Below are 21,987 nucleotides of genomic sequence, written 5' to 3'. Positions count from 1 at the left end.
TGGAGAATCCAGTTTATTCAAACTGCTCTTGGATTTCCCGCCATGCAGCAGGAACAGAAGAACTGGGGATTGAGGAGCTAAACAGGGTATTCCGGGTAAAGGGGTCTCAGTTGACCAACCAAAGCAGTGCGAGGACCAGGCTGAGTAGAAAAGGCCAGACCCCAGGGAGCCCAGCCCCGCTCATGGCCTCAGCATAGAACCTGGCCACCTCCTCGTTGGGGTTGCCCTGGGCTGGATCAAACCACATCTGGATGCAGCGGCCGCTGCCCCGGCTGTAGTTGCTCATTTTGTAGGAGTGGCTCCAGATCTGCTCACATAGAGCAGTAGGCGTGGGGAAGTAGAAGTGGAAGGGGTGGCAGGCAGCTCCCATGGGGCACTGGTTAGACCCTGTAAGAAGAATGGCAGACAGCAGATCTTTAGTCACTGAGCCTGGAACTTCTCTTTTTTTGGTCAGTGCGGGGGGACTGAAGCCTGGTCACTGTCTCAGGCTAGCACTCTACCACTTGAGCCACAGCACTACTTCCAGTATTTTCTGTGCATGTGGTACCAAGGAACCACACCTAGGGCTTCATGCATGCTAGGCAAGCACTCTACCACTAGGTCACAGTCCTAGCTGTGCTTTTTCTTTGAATCACAGTCCTCAGATCTCAGCCTCCTGAGTAGCTAGGGTTACAGTCCTGAGCACCAGAACCACTGGGTCTAGAACTTTCTAAGTTGTCCCTGGTCCTGAAGTCTACACACTGCCACACCACCACATACACACACCCTTGCCTCCAGATCCCTTCTCTCCTTCATCCCTCACCTGAGGTCCAGTTCCAGCCTTTGTGCCAGTTGCTCTTGCAGGTAAAGGAGGTGCGACAGTCCTCCCACCAGCGCTGACAGTCCTCCTTGCACAGGGGTACATCAAGGATCCGCTCCTTGCGCCAAGTTTGGTTCACCTGAGAGATTTGTGATGGAGAAGAACTCACTCAGCACCCCAGCCTAAACAAAACCAAAGCTGGAGGCACAACCCACAGGGACATCTGGAGAGCTCAGCTCCTCAGCTAGTTCAGGGGAACAGGAAGACCCCATACCAGCTGGATCCAGGGCCCCAAGTTAGGGGAGCACTCATAGAGGCAGGTGTCCTGGATGAAGTGCCGTTTGCAGGTAGGCGTCATCTCGCCGCAGTGGTTCCAGTTGAAATTGTAGAGATAGGACACTTCCATATGCGCTGCCTTGCTGGTGTTGGTGGTACAACAGGAATTTTTCTTCCAGGGGCTGCACTGCATGGCAGGGAGGAAGACAGGAGATTGAGTCCACTGCTGACACAGCCAGAATATTCCAAATGCAGCCTTCCACCCCCCACTTCTCCCCAGCCACCCTCCATGAGTCTCTGATTCCCCAGTCAGTCAATGAATCAACCGGTCAACAGTATCCTGGGAAATGCTTGCTATAGGAGCCTGCATGTGGGAAGGGACTCACTTAGGCTGTGGGAGCCTCAGCAGAAATAGTCTTAACAAAGTTTAATATTTCACCCATGTGCTTTAGGCAAGTGATCTATTATGAGCCTTAGTGACCTGGCTGGCTTTGAACTAGGATCTTCACCTCAGATCTCAGCCTCCTGAGTAGCTAGGATTACAGGTGGGAGTCACATGCTCGGATTTTTATTTTCTTTTTTGCCAGTCTTGGAGCTTGACCTCAGGGCTTAGGCCCTGTCCTTGGACATGTTTGCTCAAGAATAGAGCTTTGTCACTTGAGCCACAGCACCACTTCTGGATTTTTCTGTGTATGTGGTACTGAGGAATTGAACCTGGGGCTTCGTGCATGCAAAGTGAGCACTCTACCACTAGGCTACGCTCCCAGCCCCAATGTCCTATTTTTTCTGTCAGTTCCTTGAACTCACAGCCTGAATGCTGTGCCTGAGATTTTTGTTTTTTGTTCCCCCTACCCCTGCTCAAAGACACTGCTCTAAGCTTTGAGCCACAGCTTTACTTCCAATTTTTAGGTGATTAATTGGAGATAAGTCTCATGGCCTTTTCTAAGCTGGCTTTGAGCCATGATCCTCCTATCTCAGCCTCCTGAGTAGCTAGGTTTACAGGCATGAGCCACCAGAACTCAGTTCCCTCTTTTGCTCTTGTTGTGCTTTACCTAAGACCTAAGACCTCATATCACAAATATGTATGGCCTTCCCCACAGCTTGGATTATTTATGTATATCACCATACCCAGTTTAATCATTGATATGGGCTCAAAGTGAGGACTTCCCCTACCTCTGCCTCCCAAGCAGTTGATATGACAGGCATTCTCCTGTCTTTATCAAACTAAAAGCACTTTTCTAGGAAGTAAAATGTTCATAAATGATAAACACTTATCACATGATAATTCTGAGGGAAAAAAAAGTAAAGGGAGGGAGAGGGATGTTGTTGAGTGTTCAGTCCAAGCCTCACTGAAGAAGTGACAACAGACTAGAGGTATGGGCTCAACCCTAACCAGGAAAAGCTAGAACCCAAAACTGTGATTTCAAGCCCCAGTACCAGACACCATAAAAAACAGACTTATTAGTCAAGCACTGGTGACTCCTGCCTGTAATCCTAGCTATTCAGATCTGAGGCTCCCAATTCAAAGCCAGACTGAAAAGCAAAGTTCATGAGGCTCTTATCTCCAATTAACCACCAAAACAACTGGAAGTGGAGCTGTAGCTCAAGTGGTAGAGAGCTGGCCTCGAGCTGAAGAGCTCAGGAATAGCACCCAGGCCCAGAGTTCAAGCCCCATGACAAAAAAAAAAGAGAGAGACATTTATTATTTAACTGAGCCAGGATTTTGGCCTAGTGGTAGCATGCTTGCTTAGCCTACACAAAGTCCTGGATTCAATTCCTCAGTACCACATATATAGAAAAAGCCAGAAGTAGTACTATGATCCAAGTGGTAGACCTACTAGCCTCAAGCCCTGAGTTCAAGACCAAGGACTGGCAAAAAAAAAAAAGAAAAAAGAAGAAGAAGAACAACAACAAGAACAAGAAGAACAAGAACAAGAACAAGAAGGAGGAGGAAAGAAAAGAAAAAAGAAAAGAAAACCTGGACCTGAAACTTATAAAGCAGGTAATTAATATAAAGCAAAATATTAAAATGCAGAGCTGGGTGTGGTGGCTCACGCCTATAATCCTAACTACTCTTGAGGCTGAGATCTGAGGATCGTGGTTCAAAGCCAGCCTCGGCACTAAAGAACATACGAACATGTGACTCTTACCTCCAGTTAATCACTAGACAATGGAAAGTGGAGCTGAGGCTCACGGGTATGGCGGTAGTCTTAAGCTGAAAAGCTCAGGGACAACGCCCAAGCCCACAGTTCAAGCCCCGTGACCAATAAAAATAAAATTAAATGAAAATGCAGTTTGAAACAAAGACTGATGAATTAAATAATAAAAGAAAAGAAAGGCTGCTTTGTTTCTTTTCCTCATATGCGGAAGCTAATCTAAAATATACCAAAACACGATAAATTATACAGGACTCTGGGCATTCACCCACAATGAGACTAAAGGAGGACACGCTTAGTGAAATAACACAAAGACACATTGCCTCTATGCTTCTGATCATAATAAGTAATATTCATTGAAATGAATTCCAGGAAATAGAAACAAGTTTGTTTTCTTTTCTTTTTGTTGTTTATCTGTCTTTGAAGGGGAAGCACAAAAATGCCAGGATAAAGAATGAACAAGTGCAAATGTGCGGTGGCTAACGCCTGTAATCCTAGCTACTCAAGAGGCTGAGGTCTGAGGATCGAGGTTCAAAGCCAGCCCAGGCACTAAAGACTGTGAGACTCTTATCCCCAATTAACCACTAGAAAAACCGGAAGTGAGGCTGTGGTTCAAGGGGCAAGGTGGTAGCCTGGAGGTGAAGAGCTCAGGGACAGTGCCCAGGCCCAGAGTTCAAGTACCATGACCAACATATACACAGGCTGCTTGAGGCACTCACTATCACCACTTATAGCCTGTACCTGGCAGAGATGGGCAGACCATAATCTTAATCTGCTACCAAGTTAAATGGACATTTACAAGTGAAATGGGTATTGCAATTTTCCTTTTGCCTTTTAAAAAATGTCCCCCCGGGGGGGGGGGGGGGCGGGAGTTTGGCCTAGTGGTTAAAGTGCTTGCCTAGCATGCACAAAAGCCCAGGCTCGATTCCTTGGTACCACATACATAGAAAAAAAAGCCGGAAGTGGTGCTGAGGCTCAAGTGGTAGAGCTCTAACCTTGAAAAAGTCCAAGAACAGTGCTCAGGCCCTGAGCTCAAGCCCAGGACTGGCAAAAAAAAAAAAAAATATCCCCCAGGACCACAAGTTTGGCCTAGCATACACAAAGACTTGGGTTTGATTCCTCAGTACCACACACATAGAAAAAAGACAGAAGTGGTGCTGTGGCTCAAGTGGTAGAACTCTAGCCCAAGGACAGTGCTCAGGCCCTGAGTTCAAGCCCCAGGATTGGCAAAAAATTTAAAAAAAAAAAAAAAAGAAAGAAAGAAAAATCCCAGATCATTCTCACCCTAGCTTCCCTAATAAACTTTCCTATCACTTGCACTTGGCTTTCACATTTCACCTGAGTTCTTTTCTCAACATCACATGCAAAAACTAGGACAGTCCTTCTTGACCTTCATGTGACATTTCTGGTGTTAGGACTCTACTGGGGAGCATGCCATCTAATCTTGCAGAATCCCCTTTGGGAATGTCTGATCTTGGGTCTGGAGAAAAGCGGCCTCTGAAAGACTGTAAGGCTGCATATGAAGTGCAGATGTAGCACTGGAAGCCTGTAGATAAGGTTTGAGGCTAGCCCAGGCCAGCCCAGGCATTTGTTTCCAAATTTTGTGACATGGTGATGTCTATCCCTTAGTTTCTGCACATACTTCCCTACAGGAAATCAATAAAAGCCTTGGTGAATGGAACCTTGGGATCTGAAGCTGGGGGAAGACTACACGTCCCCTGGTATCCAAAACCTCAGTTGCACTGTCTGGTCTGTTACTGCTTTGCTCCAGGTTGTGATGGGTTAAGCAAGAAAAGCTAAGGAGCTGGGTGCTGGTGGCTCCTGTCTGTAATCATAGCTACTTGAGAAGCTGAGATCTGAGGATCATGGTTCAAAACCAGCCCAGGGACAAAGTCCAAGAGACTTATCTCCAATTAACCTCCAGAAAACTGGAAGTGACACTATGGCTCAAAATGGTAGAAGTTAGCCTTGAGCTGGAGAGCTTAGAGACAGAACCCAGGTACAACCAGAAGAGGAAGAAGAAGAAGAGAAAGAGGAAGAGGAATAAGAAGGAGGAGGAGGAGGAAGGGGAAGGGGAAGAAGAGGAAGAAGCAGCAGCAGCAGCAGCAAAAAAAAAAAAAACAACCAAAGCTAAGAGACAGTGCCCAGACACACACACACACACACACACACACACACACACACACACACACACACACACACACAACACCTGGGCTCCTAACAAGTTCAAGGCCCAAAGTTCAAACCCCAGATCAACAACCATTTTAAAATGGTTCCTCTAATGTGGCTCACCTTGGCCTCTAATTCCTGGGGTTCAAACAATCCTACCTCTGCCTCCTAAGTAGCTGTTTTTTTTTCCCTTACATCCTTGCATCATATTGATTCCTATTAAATATTTAGTTTGGTTCAAGATATTAAAAGGACTTGTAACCAAAATTGTTACAGGACAGAGACCTCTGGTCCAAATGTTGGCCAGGTTCTGGAATGCACGAGTTTGGCAGCCAGCCTGGGACAGCAGGCGGAGGAGCACCTTGCCCAGGCTGAGCTGTGAGGTAGAAGGGTGCCACTGTGTACCGTCTGCATTCTCCTTTTGGATCCTTGAGGAAGTTCTTCCCCAGTGGAAAACAAAAACCAAAACCCAAATCCAAATTACTCCCCACCCCCAAGGATGGGTTTTAGTAAGTACCCAGACACCATGGGTATGAGACTGTAGCCCACATTAGAGCAAGCCAAAGGCCTCTCCAGGCAGAGGGGCTAGACACTCCCATCTGCTGACCTCATCTTCCTGAGTCAGGCAGTCACCACCCCCAGACCTACCTGACCATGCAACTTGTCCTCAGGGCCTGGCTCTTCCTTGTGGTGTTTGGCGTCCATGCAGACAAACCAAGGATGAGACTTGAGTGGAGGAGGAGTCCTGGGTTGGGCTTCATATAAAGCCCCCAATACCAACAGGAGCAGCAGCCGTGTGCTCATCTGCCTGGCCATGTCTGTACGAGAAGGGAAGGGAGAGATTTGGTCACTCTCACCAAAGGACTGAAGGTGGAACCCGGGCTCAGCTCCAGGGGGCGGAGCCTCCGCAGGTAGATCACGTGCCCACAGTGAGAGACCCAAGGGACAGCACTGACACAGTCCTAAGCTGACTCTTCTAGGTCAAGAGCTACAACTCCAGGGCTGGGAGGTTTGGCCTAGTGGTAGAGTGTTGGTCTGGTATGCATGAGGATCTGGGTTCAATTCCTAGGTGCCACGTGCAAAGAAAAAAGCCAGAAGTGGTGCTGTGGCTCCAAGAATGGTGCCCAAGCTCTTAGCTGAAGCCCAGAACTTGGAAATAATAATAATTATTACTAATTTTAAAAAGATAAAACTCATTATTACTAATTTTATTTATTTATTTATTTATTTATTTATTTTTGCCAGTCCTGGGCTTGAGCTCAGGGCCTGAGCACTGTCCTTAGACTTTCTCAAGGCTAGAGCTCTACCACTTGAGCCTCAGCACCACTTCCGGCTTTTTTCTATGTATGTGGTACCAAGGAATCGAACCTGGGTCTTCATGCATGCTAGGCAAGCACTTTAACCACTAGGCCAAACTCCCGGCCCCTCATTATTACTAATTTTAAAAAGATAAAACTCGAAAGTCAGGTAGTGGTACAAACTTAATCTCAACACTTGGTAGTTGGAGGCAGGAAGATGGAGTTTTTTGTTTCCTTTTGAGCCATGATCTGCAACCCAGACTGGCTTTTACTAGTAAAGCCAGACACAGGTTATGCCTGTAATCCTAGCAACTCAGGGGCTAAGATCTGAAGATCAAGGAGCAAATCCAGCCTGGTCAGGAAAGGCCAGGAGACTCTTATCTCCAACAAACTTCAGAAAAAGCTGAAAGTGGCTCAAATTGTAGAGCACTGGCTTTGAACAAAATAAGCTTAAGAATAGTGCCCAGGTCATGAATTCAAGTCCCAGAACCAGCAAAAAATAAAAATAAAATGCTACCTATAGTTGGTGGATTACTTTGTAATCCTAGCTACCCAAGAGACAGAGATCTGAGATCTGAGTCTCACAGTATAAAATCAGCCTGGGAAAGACAAATCTGTGAGACTCTTATCTTCAGTTAACCAGTAAAAAGCCCAAAGAAAAAGTATGGTTCAAGAGGTAGAGCACTATCCTTCAGCAAACAAACAAAAAACAAACAAGTACGAGGCCCTTAATGTCAAGCTCCAGTACAAGACAATAGTTGTAGTAATAATTGTAATAGTTCCAGGCACCAGTGGCTCATGCCTATAATCTTAGCTACTCAAGATGCTAAGGATTGTGGTTTAAAGCCACTCCAGGCAGGAAAAATCTGTGAGACTCTTATCTCCAATTACCAGAAAGCCAGAAGTTGTAGCTGCAAATAGCAGAGTGCTAGCCTTGTGCAAAAAAACTCAGACAGCCAGGTATGGTGGCTCATGCCTGTAATACTAGCTACTCAGGAGGCCAAGATCTGAGAATCAAGGTTCAAGCCAGACCGGGCACAAAAGGACCTGAGACTCTTATCTCCAATTAACTTCTAGAAAATGGGAAGTGGGGCTTTGAGTAAGAAAGAAGCTCAGGACCAATGTCCAGGCCCCAGGACCAGCACCCCAAGTTTACAGAAATGCCTGACCTTAAACTGAAGGTCTATAGAGCTTTGATACCTAAGAGTCACTGCTGTCCAAGCTTTTTTCAGACTCCTGGGCTTAAGAGATCCTCCTGTGTATCTGGGATTACATGCTTGATCTGAGTTGATTGGCACAGCTAATCAACAGTACTAACCTCAGGCCACAGAAGAATTTAGGCAAGATGTGTACTAGAAAAGTTCATTAGTAAATAAGCACACTAAAAAGAAAGAGATTACAACTTTAAACCCATTTTTGGCCACCTTCTGTCCCCCAGTTTGCAGACTTTGGCCTCAGGTTAAACAGGAGTGGGGGCGTGTGATGAGAAGTTCTGTATAGTCCAAAAGTCTCTCATAGTTCAGGTTCAGAGGTGGCTCAAGGAGGTTGTCTGAATCTAGAGTTTCAGGGAGCCAAAGGTCTTACCAGGTTGTAATAAGAGTCATTTATGCCTAGCAGGTGGTTCAGCCCCTCCTGGATTGCAGAAGCCCAGGGTAGAGAGGGGCTCAGAGCATTCAGTCCCACCCCAGCTCAGCCATAGTCCCAAAACATAATCTTTTACTAAACTAGCTGACTAAACTACAAGCTCCAGGGCATTCTTTTTCTGGTTAGAGTATATAAGTTAAAAATGTACAGTTTTGTTTTGTTTTTGTTTTTGCCAGTCCTGGGCTTGGGCTCAGGGCCTGAGCACTGTCCTTGGACTTTCTCAAGGCTAGAGCTCTACCACTTGAGCCTCAGCACCACTTCTGGCTTTTTTCTATATATGTGGTACCAGGGAATCGAACCCGGGTCTTCGTGCATGCTAGGCAAGCACTTTAACCACTAGGCCAAACTCCCAGCCCTTTGTTTTGTTTTGTTTTTAGTCCTGGGCAAGAGCTCAGGGCCTGAGCACTGTCCTTGTACTTTCTTAAGGTCAGAGCTCTACCACTTGAGCCCCAGCACCACTTCTGGCTTTTTTCTATGTATGTGGTACTGAGGAATTGAGCCCAGGTCTTTGTGCATGCTAGGCAAGCACGCTACCACTAGGCCAAACTCCCAGCCCCAGAGATGTACAGTTTTTAAAACTATTTGCTAACCCACCTTAAATTGAAATAAAACCTATCATTGGCCAGGGGCATGTTGGCACTTGCAGGTGTGAGCTAGGATTACAGTCCTAGCTACTCAGGAGGCTGAGATCTGAGGATTGTGGTTCAAAGCCGGCTTCGGCACTAAAGACCAGGAGACTCTTATCTCCAATTAACCACTAGAAAACTGGAAACGGCACTGTGGCTCCAGGGGTAGGATGGTAGCCTTGAGCTGAGTCAGCTCAAGCCTAGAGCTCTACCACTTGAGCCTCAGCACCACTTTCAGCTTTTTTTTTTCATGTATTTGGTACGGAGGAATCGAACCTGGGTCTTCATGCATACCAGGCAATCACTCTGCCAGTAGGCCAAACTCCCAGCCCTCAAACTCATTTTCAATAAAGTGAATGCACATATTCCCCATCCCCCAAGACCTGGGTGTCCTGATAGAGCCCTTGCCAAGGACTGGGCTAGGGTGGGATCTCTAAACAGCAGCATTTAAGCTTGGAATTAAATTCTCACTCAGCTTTTTTTTTTTCCTCTCACCTCGGCATTCACCCATTGAATTCTCTCATCTGATCAATCAGTCATTCATTCCAGAACCCAATTCCACCTCCATTCACCCACCCACTAATTTTCAGGGTGGGGTTAGGGAAATCTGTACTCTTGGAGCACTAAATATGGCTCAGTTCTGGCTGGGGTCAGGGAGGTGGGCCACAAAGCCTAGCTGTTTAGGACATAGGTTTGGCCTGTGATTAGAGCTGCTTCATATACTGGGAGAGCTTCAGGATGTTTGTCTAAGGATTAAGTATAGGAAGGAAACCGCTACCAAATAGCCAGTTAGCCTCTAGCTCCCAAGTCTCACCTTCAGTTCTTGGTTTAGCCGTAACATTCCTACCAACCATCACACTCCACCCCATCCCCACTCTGCCCAGTCTAGGGGCCTGCGTAGGAGAGCTGAAAACTCAATGCTGAACAGAGGGGCAAATGCACTGGAGTTTTGCTTCAGTGATGAACACTAACTTGTTGTTTAGCCTAGCTCTCTAATCTGGGCCTCAGTCTCCACCTCTGGATTCTCTGGCAGTCAACAGAGGGCCCTCCCTGTTCAGGTACATTCTCTGGCAGGAACTGTAGGTACTGTAGGGTGTGTGGCCGGCCTCTGATGGGGGTGGGAGGGTGACAGCAAGTTGCATACCTGGGACAGGAGGCAGCTCTCAGACTGGCTCAGGCTTCTGCTCTCTTCTATGCTCTCCTCTGGAGCTTTATTTCAATAGACAGGTTTAGTGGCCTAGGAGACGGGCAGTGGGAATGGAGCCCAGGAATGAAGCCTGAGATTGGGCGAAGGCCACTCAGCTGTTAATTATTTCAAGCCTCAATGGGGATGGAAAGGGTGGAATAATACAGGCTTGGGCTAGGGGTAAAACTTAGTGGCAGAGTACATGTTTGACCTATGTAAGGCCCTGGGTTCCATTAATAGCACTCAAATTAAAAGTAAATACAAAGGGGGCCAGGAGTTTGGCCTAGTGGTAGAGTGTTTGCCTAGCATGCACAAAGACCGGGATTTGGTTCCTTGGTATCACATACATAGAAAAAATGCCAGAAGTGGTGCTGTGGCTCAAATGGTAGAGCTCTACCTTTGAGAAAACCCAAGGACAAAGCTCAGGCTCTGAGCCTGAGCCCAAGCCCAAGCCTGGCAAAAAAAAAAAAAAAAAAAAAAAGTAAACACAAGGGCTGAGAGCATAGCCTAATGGTAGATTGCTTGCCTAGCATGCACAAAGCTCCCAGTTTCGATTCCTCCATACCACACAGAAAAAAGCCAGAAGTGGTGCTGTGGTTCAAGTGGTAGAGTGCTAGCCTTGAAGAAAGAACAAAAAATAAGGACAGTGTCCAGGCCCTGAGTTCAAACCCCAGGACTGGTTAAATAAATAAATAATACATAAAAGCCAGGCAGTTGTGGCTTATACAAGTTACAGGAGTTACTAGACTATGATCCTAATTCCTTGATAAGCAGAGATAGATAGGATCAAAGTTTGGAGCAAGACAGGGGGAAAAAAAAACCCAACATATTTAGCGCCCTCTTTGCTCCTATTTCAAGCAACAAAAAAGCTGGGTTTAATGGCACATGCTTGCCATGCCAGCTACATAGGTGGCATAAATAGGAGAACTGCAATTGGACCAGGCCAGGCATAATTACAAGATCTTTACAAAAGCAAAGCAGAGCCGGGAGTGGTGGCTCATGCCTGTAATCCTAGCTACTCAGGAGGCTAAGATCTGAGGATCAAGGTTCAAAGCCAGCCCGGGCACAAAAAGACTCTTATCTCCAATTAACCTCTAGAAAATGGGAAGTGGGGCTTGGCTCTAGGGTAGGATGGTAGCCTTGAGCTGAAGTGCTCAGAGACAGCAACCAGGCAGAGTTCAAGCCCCAAGACCAAAAAAAAAAGCAAAAGCAAACCAGGCTGGGAGCATGGCTCAAGGGCTAGCTTACTTGCCTGGAAAGATCAAACCCATGTATCATGAAAAAAAAATTTTTTTTCCTGGGGCCGGGAGTTTGGCCTAGTGGTTAAAGTGCTTGCCTAGCATGCATGAAGACCTGGGTTCGATTCCTCGGTACCACATACATAGAAAAAAAGTCAGAAGTGGTGCTGAGGCTCAAGTGGTAGAGCTCTAGCCTTGAGAAAGTCCAAGGACAGTGCTCAGGCCCTGAGCTCAAGCCCAGGACTGCCAAAAAAAAAAAATTTTTTTTTTCCTTTTTAACACACAGGTCTCTTGGCTCACATCTATAATTCTAGCTACTCAAGAGGCTGAGGTCTGAAGGTCATGGTTTAAAGCCATCCTGGGCAAGAAAGTTTGCAAGATTCTTATCTCCAGTTAACCACCAAAAAGCCAGTAGTGGTCTGTGGCTGGGTAGGAAACTAGTCTTGAGCACAAAAACTCAGGGATAGTGCCTCAGGATCAGGGCATGCTTGCACATGCATGTGAGTATACACACACACACACACACACACACACACACACACACACACACAGAACACAGGCCTAAGTAATGCCAGTTCCCAAGCTCCATTTACCCTCCTTTTGTTCCCAAAGCTTAGGTCTGATTAAAAAAATCTTGTGCCATGCATTGGTGGCTCAAGCCATGATCCTAGCTACTCAGAAGGCTGCGATCTGAGAATAGAGGTTCAAAGCCAGCCTGGGCGGGAAAGTCAGTGAGATTCTTTTTTTTTTTTGGCGGTCGTGGGGCTTAAATTCTGAGCCTGGGCGTTGTCCCTGAGCTCTTTAGCTCAAAACTACCACCCTATCCCTTGAGCCACGGCACCACTTCTGGTTTTCTGGAGCTAAGAGTCTCATGTTCTTTAGTGCCCAGGATGGCTTTGAACCTCTATCCTCAGACTCAGCCTTCTGAATAGCTAGGATTACAGGTGTGAGACACCGCACCCAGCTCTCCCTTTTTCTTATGTATCCTCCCAAATAGGTGGGATGGCAGATGCACACCGTGTATGTGTGTGTGTGTGTGTGTGTGTGTGTGTGTGTGTGTGTGTGTGTCTTGGTAACAGCTTGAATTCATGGCCTCACCTTCTCCCTAAGCTTCCCTTGACACTAGGTGGTGCTTTACCACATGTGCCACATCTTCCACTTAATTAGAGCTAAGAGTCTTGTGGACCTTAATGTCACACCCAAAACTTTGAAACTATTTCCAGAGAGAATAGGAGATTGGGGCTGGGAACATGGCTTAGTGGTACAGTGCTTGCTTAGCATGCATGAAGCCCTGGATTGGATTCCACCATACCATATAAACAGAAAAAGCTGGAAGTGGTGAGGTGGCTTATGTGGTAAAGCACTAGCCTTGAGCAAAAGAAGCTCAGGGTTAGTGCCCAAGTCCTGAGTTCAAGCCCCAGTACTAGCAAAAAGAAAAAAAAAATCTTTGTAGTAAAATCTGCCAGGGAAGAAGGCTGTGCAGGACCTACAGAGAAAGCAACTGCATGGGCCCTGGTCGTCACTTGCTGTCCTATCTATTTCTTCAGCAGTGAGCCTTACCTGAATCTTCTGACACTCTGGGAAAGGTATGTCCTCGGCACACCTCAGCAGGTTGAGGGCTTCTGGAATCTTAGACCTCAGTCCTTGTTTTTAAGTCCCAATCAGCTTACCAAAGAAGAAAGGTGGGCCAGCTGACAGTGCCTGGATGTGACAGCCTCTCAGGATAAGATCAGCACTGTCTTTTTGCCCCTATCCTGGGGGCTGATCATTAACTGGCCTTAATGGCCACTCCTCTGAAGGAATGAGATTTGTCCCCCTGGCCAGGTTTCAGAACCTGGAAGTCCATCAGTGTAAGTAACCAGCACAATTTTTGGTCCTAAAGAGAACCCCAATCTCTTGTGAATTCTCAATGCCTGCTCTGAATGAGGAGGTAGTGGTGAACCACCCTGCCTTTCCCCTCCAACCCCCAGCAGCATGCTGGGATCATCCGACCACCCAGAAGAGATCAGGACTCCTGGACTCCTTGCAGCCTCATCCAGGCCTGGAAACTTTCTGTCAGCAAATTACATCTTTACAACCCTGGTCAAAGCTGCCCTCTGACCAGGCCGCACTAACAAGAATGTGGAAGGTGTGAGACTCTAGGGTGAGACTAGTAGGAAGCTAGAGGGGGTCCCAGTATGGAGGGGAGAGAAGCCTGAGTTTTTCCTGAGCACCAACCCCATACCCCTGACATTCGTATCACTCCTGCCTGCACAACAGTGGAAATGTCACATAGAAGTCTGACTCTAAGCCTGACCTCCTTAAACTGCTGAAGAGATCTTAGTCTGGTGCCCCCAGGGCAGCGGCTAAAGATTACAGATCCAGTATGCTTGCTTTAGTCTCATCTTCTGCTCCAACTCCTCATAATCTCTAGCTCAGCCATCTAGGAATTCTGTTTTCAAGTTTCTCATCTCATTTTTCTAAATGTCTGTGCTTCTCAGGTCTAGCTATCATGACCAGAGTTAGCAGGGATCTCCAGCGTCATCCTGCCAGCCAATTGGGCTCATCTGAGACTTGCATATGTGCTTAAGATGAAGGCCCTAAGTTCCTTAATTTCCTGAGCATTCCTTCACATTGATCCTAACACAAGCCCCAGAGGTCTATCGCAAAATGATATCACTAAGGCCCTGCTTTCGGTTATGGACATTTTATTAGAGCAAATCACCTTGACACTGAATGGGTCTAGAGTAGTGTGCTGAGAAAACAGTATGATGACCTGTCTGGATCCAAAGGGTATCAACCATTGATCACCTAGATCTTCCCTGTAACCCAGCTATACCATTCCTGAGCATCTACTCAGAACATCATAAGTCAGGATACAGAAGAACACTTGTACATCCATACCCATTGTTCATGGTTCAATAGCCAACTTATGGAAATGGCCCAGATGCCTTCCAATAGATGAATACATGAAAAAAATGTAGTACCTATACACAATGGATTTTTTGGGGGGGTGCTATTCCTGGGGCTTGAACTCTGATTTGTGAACTGTCCCTGAGATTCTTTTGCTCAAGGCTAACATTCTACCACCTGAGCCAAAATGCCACTTGTGGCTTTTTTTTTTTTTTAGTAGTTTATTGAAGATTAGCGTTTCATAGACTTAAGCTGGGTGCACCTGGCTCCTGCCTGTAATCCTAGCTACTCAAGAGGCTGAGATCTGAGAATCAAGGTTCAAAGCCATCCCAGGCACAAAAGGACTTGAGACTCTTATCTCCAATTAACCTCTAGAAAAAGGGAAGTGGGGCTTGGCTCAAGGGTAGGGTGGTAGCCTTGAGCTGCAGAGCTCAGGGACAGCACTCAGGCTGAGTTCAAGCACCATGACCCATACACACAAAAAAAGAGTTTCATAGACTTTCCTGCCCAGGCTGGCTTTGAACCTATATTTTCAGATCTCAGCCTCCTGAGTACCTAGGATTATAGAGATGAGCCTCTGGCACCCAGCTACACAATGGAATTTAACATAGTCATTAGAAAGAATATTATATATTTTGCAGGGAAATGGATAGACCTAGAACAAATCATGTTAAATGCGATAAGCCAAGCTCAGGGAGACAAGCAATACATGTTTTCTCTCCTATGGAGGCTAGCTCTAAAATACACTGGGACATAACAAATTATGACATAAACTCAGGGCCTGAGCACTGTCCTTGGGCATTCTCAAAGCTAGAGCTCTACCACTTGAGCCACACACCACTTCCAGCTTTTTTCTAAGTATGTGGTACCGAGGAATCTAACCTGGGCCTTCATGTATGCTAGGCAAGCACTCTATCAGTAGGCCAAACTCCCAGCCCAAAGTAGGCAGATCTTGAGAACACTATGCTAAGTGAAATAAACCAGCCACAGGACAGGAACAGTGTCAGAATATGGACACCAAACAACACCTGAGGCAGACTCACCCACCTCATGCTTGCCATGCCTCCTGTGGACATCCAGAGCCCTCATGGACTGGCTAACCTGACTGCTAGGGTTTATGGAAGTACTATGTGGTTTTAATTTTTTTTTTTTTGCCAGTCTTGGGCTTGAGCTCAGGGCATGAATCCTCTCCTTGGACTTTCTCAAGGCTAGCAGTCTACCACTTGAGCCTCAGCACCACTTCCGGCTTTTTTCTATGTATGTGGTACCGAGGAATTGAACCCAGGCCTTCATGCATGCTAGGCAAGCACTTTAACCACTAGGCCAAACTCCCGGCCCCTTGAAGGCATTTTTTAAAAAAGAAATGCATCTATATGCATTTACCTAGGAAAAGCTCCAAGATGTTAAGTAAAAAATGAATAAATCAAAGTTTTGGTTAAACTGCTTATAATATAGAGTAAGCAGTATTTTAACATCCCTAATGACATAGGCAGCCCAATTAAGTCCCTTCAAAAGCCTAGATCCCAAGTGAGAATAACCAGGACTGTACCTTATACACAGGGTCACAGTCAGCCCCAGTGAGCTCAATAACATAGTCCAGGTCTTGCTGAATAATGAAACAGCTTCCATCACCTAAAGACAGACAGTTTAGATTACTACTAAGAAGTTTGTATCACACAGGTTTTAAAAGATCAAATCCTTTTATTTTCATGTATGTATATTACTAGCCTAAAGAAGATGGTCCTAAGATGTGAAATAAGCCAGTCTTACTATGTGTGTCAACTATGAAAATCTACAGTGGCTGCTTATAGTGCTGAGTTAGGAGGATTTGAAGATCAAGTGCAAAGTCAATGGAAAGTTTGTCTTGATTTTCAGTACCTGCCAAAGACAGAGTAGGCAACTGCAAGCTTATGTATCTATTTGCAAATATCCTTGACAATATTTTTTTTTTGCCAGTCCTGGGCTTGAGCTCAGGGCCTGAGCACTGTCCTTGGACTTTCTCAAGGCCAGAGCTCTACCACTTGAGCCAAAGGACCACTTCTGGCTTTTTCTATGTATGTGGTACCGAGGAATCAAACCCAGGGCATTGTACATGCTGGACAACGTTCTACCACTAGGCCATGCTCCCAGCCCTGACCTAAAACTTTTTAAGGTTTTAACAGCTCTACATCTGTCTTGCCTAGATGGTTGACCTTCACAGAATACAGTTTTTAGTCTTCTAACCCTTTCTTGCCTCCCAGCTTGGCCACAGAGCTTTATGGGCTAGGACCACAATGGACTGTTTACAGTCAGGCTCAGGTCCCATGTCCCTGCTGTGTGAGGCAGGCTGTACTTATCCTTACTGGCTTGCCTGGTATCTATGCACACCTAGGAAAATAGGGTGGGGTTCAATCCTTCATGAGCCACCAGCACCTGTGAACACACTTTTCAAAATATAATTTTATTGCGATCATTATGGTGCCATACAGAGAGGTTTTCGTTTTGTAAGTCAATTGATGAATACATTTTTTGGACAACGTTGCCCCTTCCTTCACTTTCCCCAAAATGATACATTTTTAGAGCCAGGTACCAGTGGCTCAGGCCTGTAATCCTAGCTACTTCGGAGCTGAGATCTGAAGATTTCCAATTTGAAGCCAGCTCAGATAAGAAAATCTATCTCTTGGGTGGGGAGTTTGGCCTAGTGATAAAGTGCCTGCCTAGCATGCATGAAGACCGGGGTTCAATTCCTCGGTACCACATATCTAGAAAGAGCGGGAAATGGTGCTGTGGCTCAAGTGGTAGAGTCCTAGCCTTGAGAAAGCCCAAGGACACTGCTCAGGCCCTGAGTTCAAGCCCCAGGACTGGCAAAAAAAAAAAAAGTCTAGCTCTTATCTCCAATTAAACATTATTAGGCATTAAAATAGCCAAAAGTGGAGCTGTAGTTTAAATGGTTGAGCACTAGCTTTGGACAAAAAAACTCAGAAATGCTGGGGACCACTGGCTCACAAACCTGTAATTATAGCAACTCAGGAGGCTGAGATCTAAGGATCAGGGTTTGAAACCAGCCAAGAGAGGAAAGTCTGTGAGATTCTTATCTCCAATAAACCACTTAACAGGAGAGAGAAGTGTGATCACATTAGCTCACACCTGTAATCCTAACTACTTAAGAGGCTGAGATCTGAGGATTGCAGTTCAAAGCCATCCGTGACACTAAAGAAAGTGAGATTCTTATCTCCAATTAACCACTAGAAAACGGGAAGTGGAGCTGTGGCTCCAGGGGAAGAGTGGTAGCCTTGAGCTGAAGAGCTCAGGAACAGTGCCCAGGCCCAGAGTTCAAACCCCAGGATGGACAAAAAAGGAAGAAAGAAAGAAAGAAAAAGAAGTGGTGCTATGGCTGTAATGGTAGAGCAATAGTCTTGAGCACAGAGAGTCTCAGTACAGAGCCACACCCTGAGTTCAAGTTCCAGGATAGGGTGGATAAGGGGTGGTAGCACAGGGGCAGTGGACAATATCTAGCTGATTCAATCCCCAAGACTGGCACCCACACAAGTATATACACGTGTGTGTATACACAAACACACTGTGAGTGAAGAATTTAGTCTGGGGGTAGGAGGAAAAAAGAATTGAGATTCCGGCCGGGAGTTTGGCCTAGTGGTTAAAGTGCTTGCCTAGCATGCATGAAGACCCGGGTTCGATTCCTCGGTACCACATACATAGAAAAAAGCCAGAAGTGGTGCTGAGGCTCAAGTGGTAGAGCTCTAGCCTTGAGAAAGTCCAAGGACAGTGCTCAGGCCCTGAGCCGAAGCCCAGGACTGGCAAAAAAAAAAAAAAAAAAAGAATTGAGATTCCTAGGGTGCATGGAGGAGTGGGGCTGGAGGAATGTAGTGAGAAGGGAACATCTGATACTAAAAGGTGGCTTTTATGGAAGGCTAGTTCTTGGAGTAAGAGCTGAGGCAGGCCTGTCTGACAGCACCCAGGAAACGAAAAGGAAGGGTGGGACCTTGGGACTCTAGTTAGTGCACAGTAGAGCTTGAGGCTGTAACTATCTGTCAAGATTATGAGGTTGTATGAGCTGGAAGGTCAGGCTGGCCTGACCCTGGTTGAGCGCTACAGAACAGGGAATGCCAGGGGATCAGGCAGGTGGGCACTGTTATTTTCCTGAAGTGCAGCCTGAGGATCATGGCAGAGAGGCAGTATTGATACAGTCTAAACTCTAGGACCTGTGAATGAACTTTATATAGCAAAAGAGATTTAGCAACTATGTGTAGATATGAATCTTGAGATAGATCATTCAGGACTGTTTTGAAAGACTGGGTGTGATCCTATGAATCATTAGAAGAGGAGGAGAGGAAAGTAGCCAGAGGTACAAGGGAGGTATCACAAGGCTGGAGTGGTGTGAGGAAGGTGCTTCTCTAAGCCTAAGGGAAGAGCTGGCCTAGGAAAGAGGAGAGAATTGGATTCTGGGTAGATGGCAGTATGCAAAACCCTGGGGCTGAAAACCTTTTATTTGTTTGGTGGTGCTAGTCCTGAGGCTTGAACTGTGGACCGGCTAGCACTCTACCACTTCAGCCACAACTCTACTTCCAGCTTTGTGTGTGTGTGTGTGTGTGTGTGTGTGTGTGTGTGTGTGTGTGTGTGTGTGTGTTTAATTGGAGATAGAGTATCATGGATTTTCCTGCCTGGGCTGTCTTTGAACCTTATTCCTCAGATCTCAGCCTGTTGAGTAGGTAGGATTACAGGATTACAGGTAAGACTCACCAGCCCTCAACTCCATACATTTTTGTGTGTCTGTGTGTGTGCGTGGGCACACACACACACACACATACATGTACCCATATTCAGCATGTACACCAGTCCTGGGGCTTTAAATCAGGGACTGGGCACTGTTTCTGAGCTTTTTTTTTTGGGTGATGGTGGTGGTGGTGGTGATGGTGCTTCAACTCCGGGCCTGGGTGTAGATGTTTTTAAGCTTTTAAACTTTTAAAACTGGCTAGAGCTCTACCACTTAGAGCCACAATGCTTCCTATAAGTAATTGAAGATAAGAGTTGCAGGGAATTTCCTGTCTTGGCTGGCTTTGAACCATGATCCTCAGATCTCAGCTTCTTGGTAGCTAGGAGCTACAGGTGTGAGTCACAGGCAACTAGCTTTGTTGTTGTTCTAGAGTTGGAACTCAGGATCTCATGCTTTCTGGGCTGAGGTGTTTTACTTGAGCCACCACCATCCTACCCCCAGCTCTTCATTTTTAAGTTCAAGGCTCAGAGGTTATTAAATACATTCACAGTGTTGTGCAATCATCAATACTATTTGCAGAGCTTTTCCATCATCTGAACCAGAAATTCTCTATCCATTAAGCAGTAACTCCCCACTGCCCTTTCCTGAGCTGCCATCTGCCAACATTCTGTTTTCCATCTTGTATCTGACAACCATTGCAAGCATGAACCACTGACACTTACTTCTTCATCTATTTTTTCTTTTTTGCCAGTCCTGGTTTTGAGCTCAGGGCACTGTCCTTGGGCTTTCTCAAGGTTACCACTTGAGCCACAGCCCCACTTCTGGCTTTTTATATATATGTGGTACCAAGGAATAGAACCCTGGTCTTCATACATGATGGGCAAGCATTCTACTAGGCCAAACTACTGGTCTTCATTTGTTTTTAAATGTTATTTTTTTTTGCATTTTTTTTATTGTAATTAGTAAAAGGGTTACATGATATTTGCCAGATAGAAGGTGCATTAATTCACATACATTGATACCCTTTCACATGTCTTGGTACCCATTTCCCTCCCCCCCCACACCCTCCTTTAAATGTTATTTTGAAATAATAGTTTCAAAGTTACAGAAGAGTTGCAAACTCCAATATACCATTCACCTGGCTTCTTAATTTTTATACCTTTCGTAACTAAGACATAAGAGTCAGAATTATGACATTAACATTTATGTATAATGTTGCTGGGCAACTGGTTTTATTATGAGTTCATTAAGGTGTTTTTTTTTTTTTTTTTTTTTTTTTGCCAGTCCTGGGCTTGAGCTCAGGGCCTGAGCACTGTCCTTGGACTTTCTCAAGGTTAGAGCTCTACCACTTGAGCCTCAGCACCACTTCCAGCTTTTTTTTCTATGTATGTGCAGGCAAGCACTCTACCACTAGGCCAAACTCCCAGCCCTCATTAAGTTTTTTACTAATGCCTCTTTCTGTGGTCTGGGTTCCATCTTGCAAGTATTTGTCCTTTGTGACAGATACTTATTATTTAGCTTGATATCTTCACCAGTAGACAGGACCTGACCTATGGGTTTTTGTTGTTGTGGTGGTGGTGGTGGTGGTTTGTTTTTTGTGTGCCTGTCCTACAGCCTGAACTCATGTCCTGAGTGTTGAGTTATTTTTGCTCCAGGCTAGCACCCTACCACTTGAGCCACAGCTCCACTTCTGGTTTTTTTGGCAGTTTAATTTGAGATGAAAGTCTCATGAACTTTCCTGCTCAAGCTGGCTTGGAACCACAATCCTCAGATCTCAGTTCCTAAGCACCTAAGATTACAGGTGTGAACCAGCGGTGCCCGGCCAGATTGTCTGATTTAAGGACTTTCCCACCAAGATAATCCAAAATATAGTCTTCACCTACCACGGTCTTTGTCTACAAAGTCCTTTTCTTCATGGTATGTGTGGGGGAGTCTCTATTTTTTTTTTTTTTGGTCAGGAAAAAGCTTAGCTGTATTAAACAAATCTATGCAAACCCACCATGCAAATGGAAGCTGTCTGGAGAAACCTACTGGGGCCAGCATGCTAGGGAGTCAGTTTCGATCTTTTCTCATTCACCTATCAATCTTAAATTCAAGTCAGGCTCAGAGAGTTCTCAATGATAGAAAATATATGAGGTTGCCTGGTGCAGTGGCTCATGCCTATAATCCTAACTACTCAGGAGGCTGAGATCTGAGCATCCAGATTCAAAGCCACCCCAGGCACTAAAGTCCAGGAGACTCGTGTCTCCAATTAACCACCAGAAAACCGGAAGTGTGGCTGGGGCCCAAGGTGTAAGACAGTAGCCTTGAGCTGAAGAGCTCAAAGGACAACGCCCAGGCCCAGAGTTTAAGACCCATAGTCCACTTGAACTCTGGTAGCTGGGTGCCAGTGGCTCACACCTGTAATCCTAGCTACTTAGGAGGCTGAGATCTGAGGATCTTGGTTCAAAGCCAGCCTATGAGACAATTTTGTCAGTTGTGAGACTTGGACTCTCAGCCTGGGTGCTATCCCTGAGCTCTTCAGTTCAAGGATACTACCCTATCCCTTGAGACACAGCCCCACTTCTGATTTTCTGGTAGTTAATTGGAGATAAGAGTCTCAAGGACTTGCGTCTGTGTGTGGGCTGGCTTTGTGTGTTTGACAGCAGAGCCTTGTCTCTATCTCTTGGTCCTATTTATTTCACAGTGTCCCCCCCCCCATGGCCACACAGCAGGCCCTCGGTCATTGGATGCATTCCCAGGTCATATCACATCCTTCCTGATCTCATTCTCTTTTCTCTGGAATGTCTTTTCCTGACTCCTGTATGCTGCAGATCTCATCTCTAGGGAGCCTCTCTCTTCTATGAGATTTATCTTCAATCAACCAGCCAAAAGTCAGAAGTGGGGCTGCTGTTCAAGTGGTAGAGTGACAATATCAGTGTGTAAGTGTGCATACACATACACTCTTAAAAAAGAAAAGGAAGGAAGAAAGAGAAAAAAAAGAAGGAAGGAA

The 21,987-nt window shown here is 45.9% G+C and overlaps 1 protein-coding gene across 2 annotated transcripts; it reads right to left on the bottom strand.

The window, feature by feature from the left end:
- On the bottom strand, nt 1-13,113 carry LOC150053454 (folate receptor alpha-like). 2 transcript variants are annotated; one of them, XM_090349097.1, is made up of 5 exons: nt 12,953-13,113; nt 6,049-6,218; nt 1,074-1,262; nt 803-938; nt 1-387 (listed from the first exon to the last, which is right to left on the bottom strand). In XM_090349097.1, exons 2-5 carry the CDS (start codon nt 6,214-6,216, stop codon nt 107-109), a joined length of 774 nt encoding a protein of 257 aa, XP_090205223.1. In that variant the 5' UTR covers nt 6,217-6,218; nt 12,953-13,113; the 3' UTR covers nt 1-106. The 2 variants fall into 2 exon arrangements, with proteins under 2 accessions (XP_090205223.1, XP_090205222.1); XM_090349096.1 differs by lacking the exon at nt 12,953-13,113 and adding an exon at nt 10,113-10,209.
- Nucleotides 13,114-21,987: the final 8,874 nt, after the last annotated feature.

This window comes from Megascapheus bottae, chromosome 16 (assembly GCF_031878675.1).
Source record: "Megascapheus bottae isolate mThoBot1 chromosome 16, mThoBot2.hap1, whole genome shotgun sequence".
Lineage (NCBI taxonomy): Eukaryota > Metazoa > Chordata > Mammalia > Rodentia > Geomyidae > Megascapheus > Megascapheus bottae.
The sequence above is the reverse complement of the archived record's forward strand: the minus strand, read 5'-3'. Positions and strand labels throughout refer to the sequence as shown.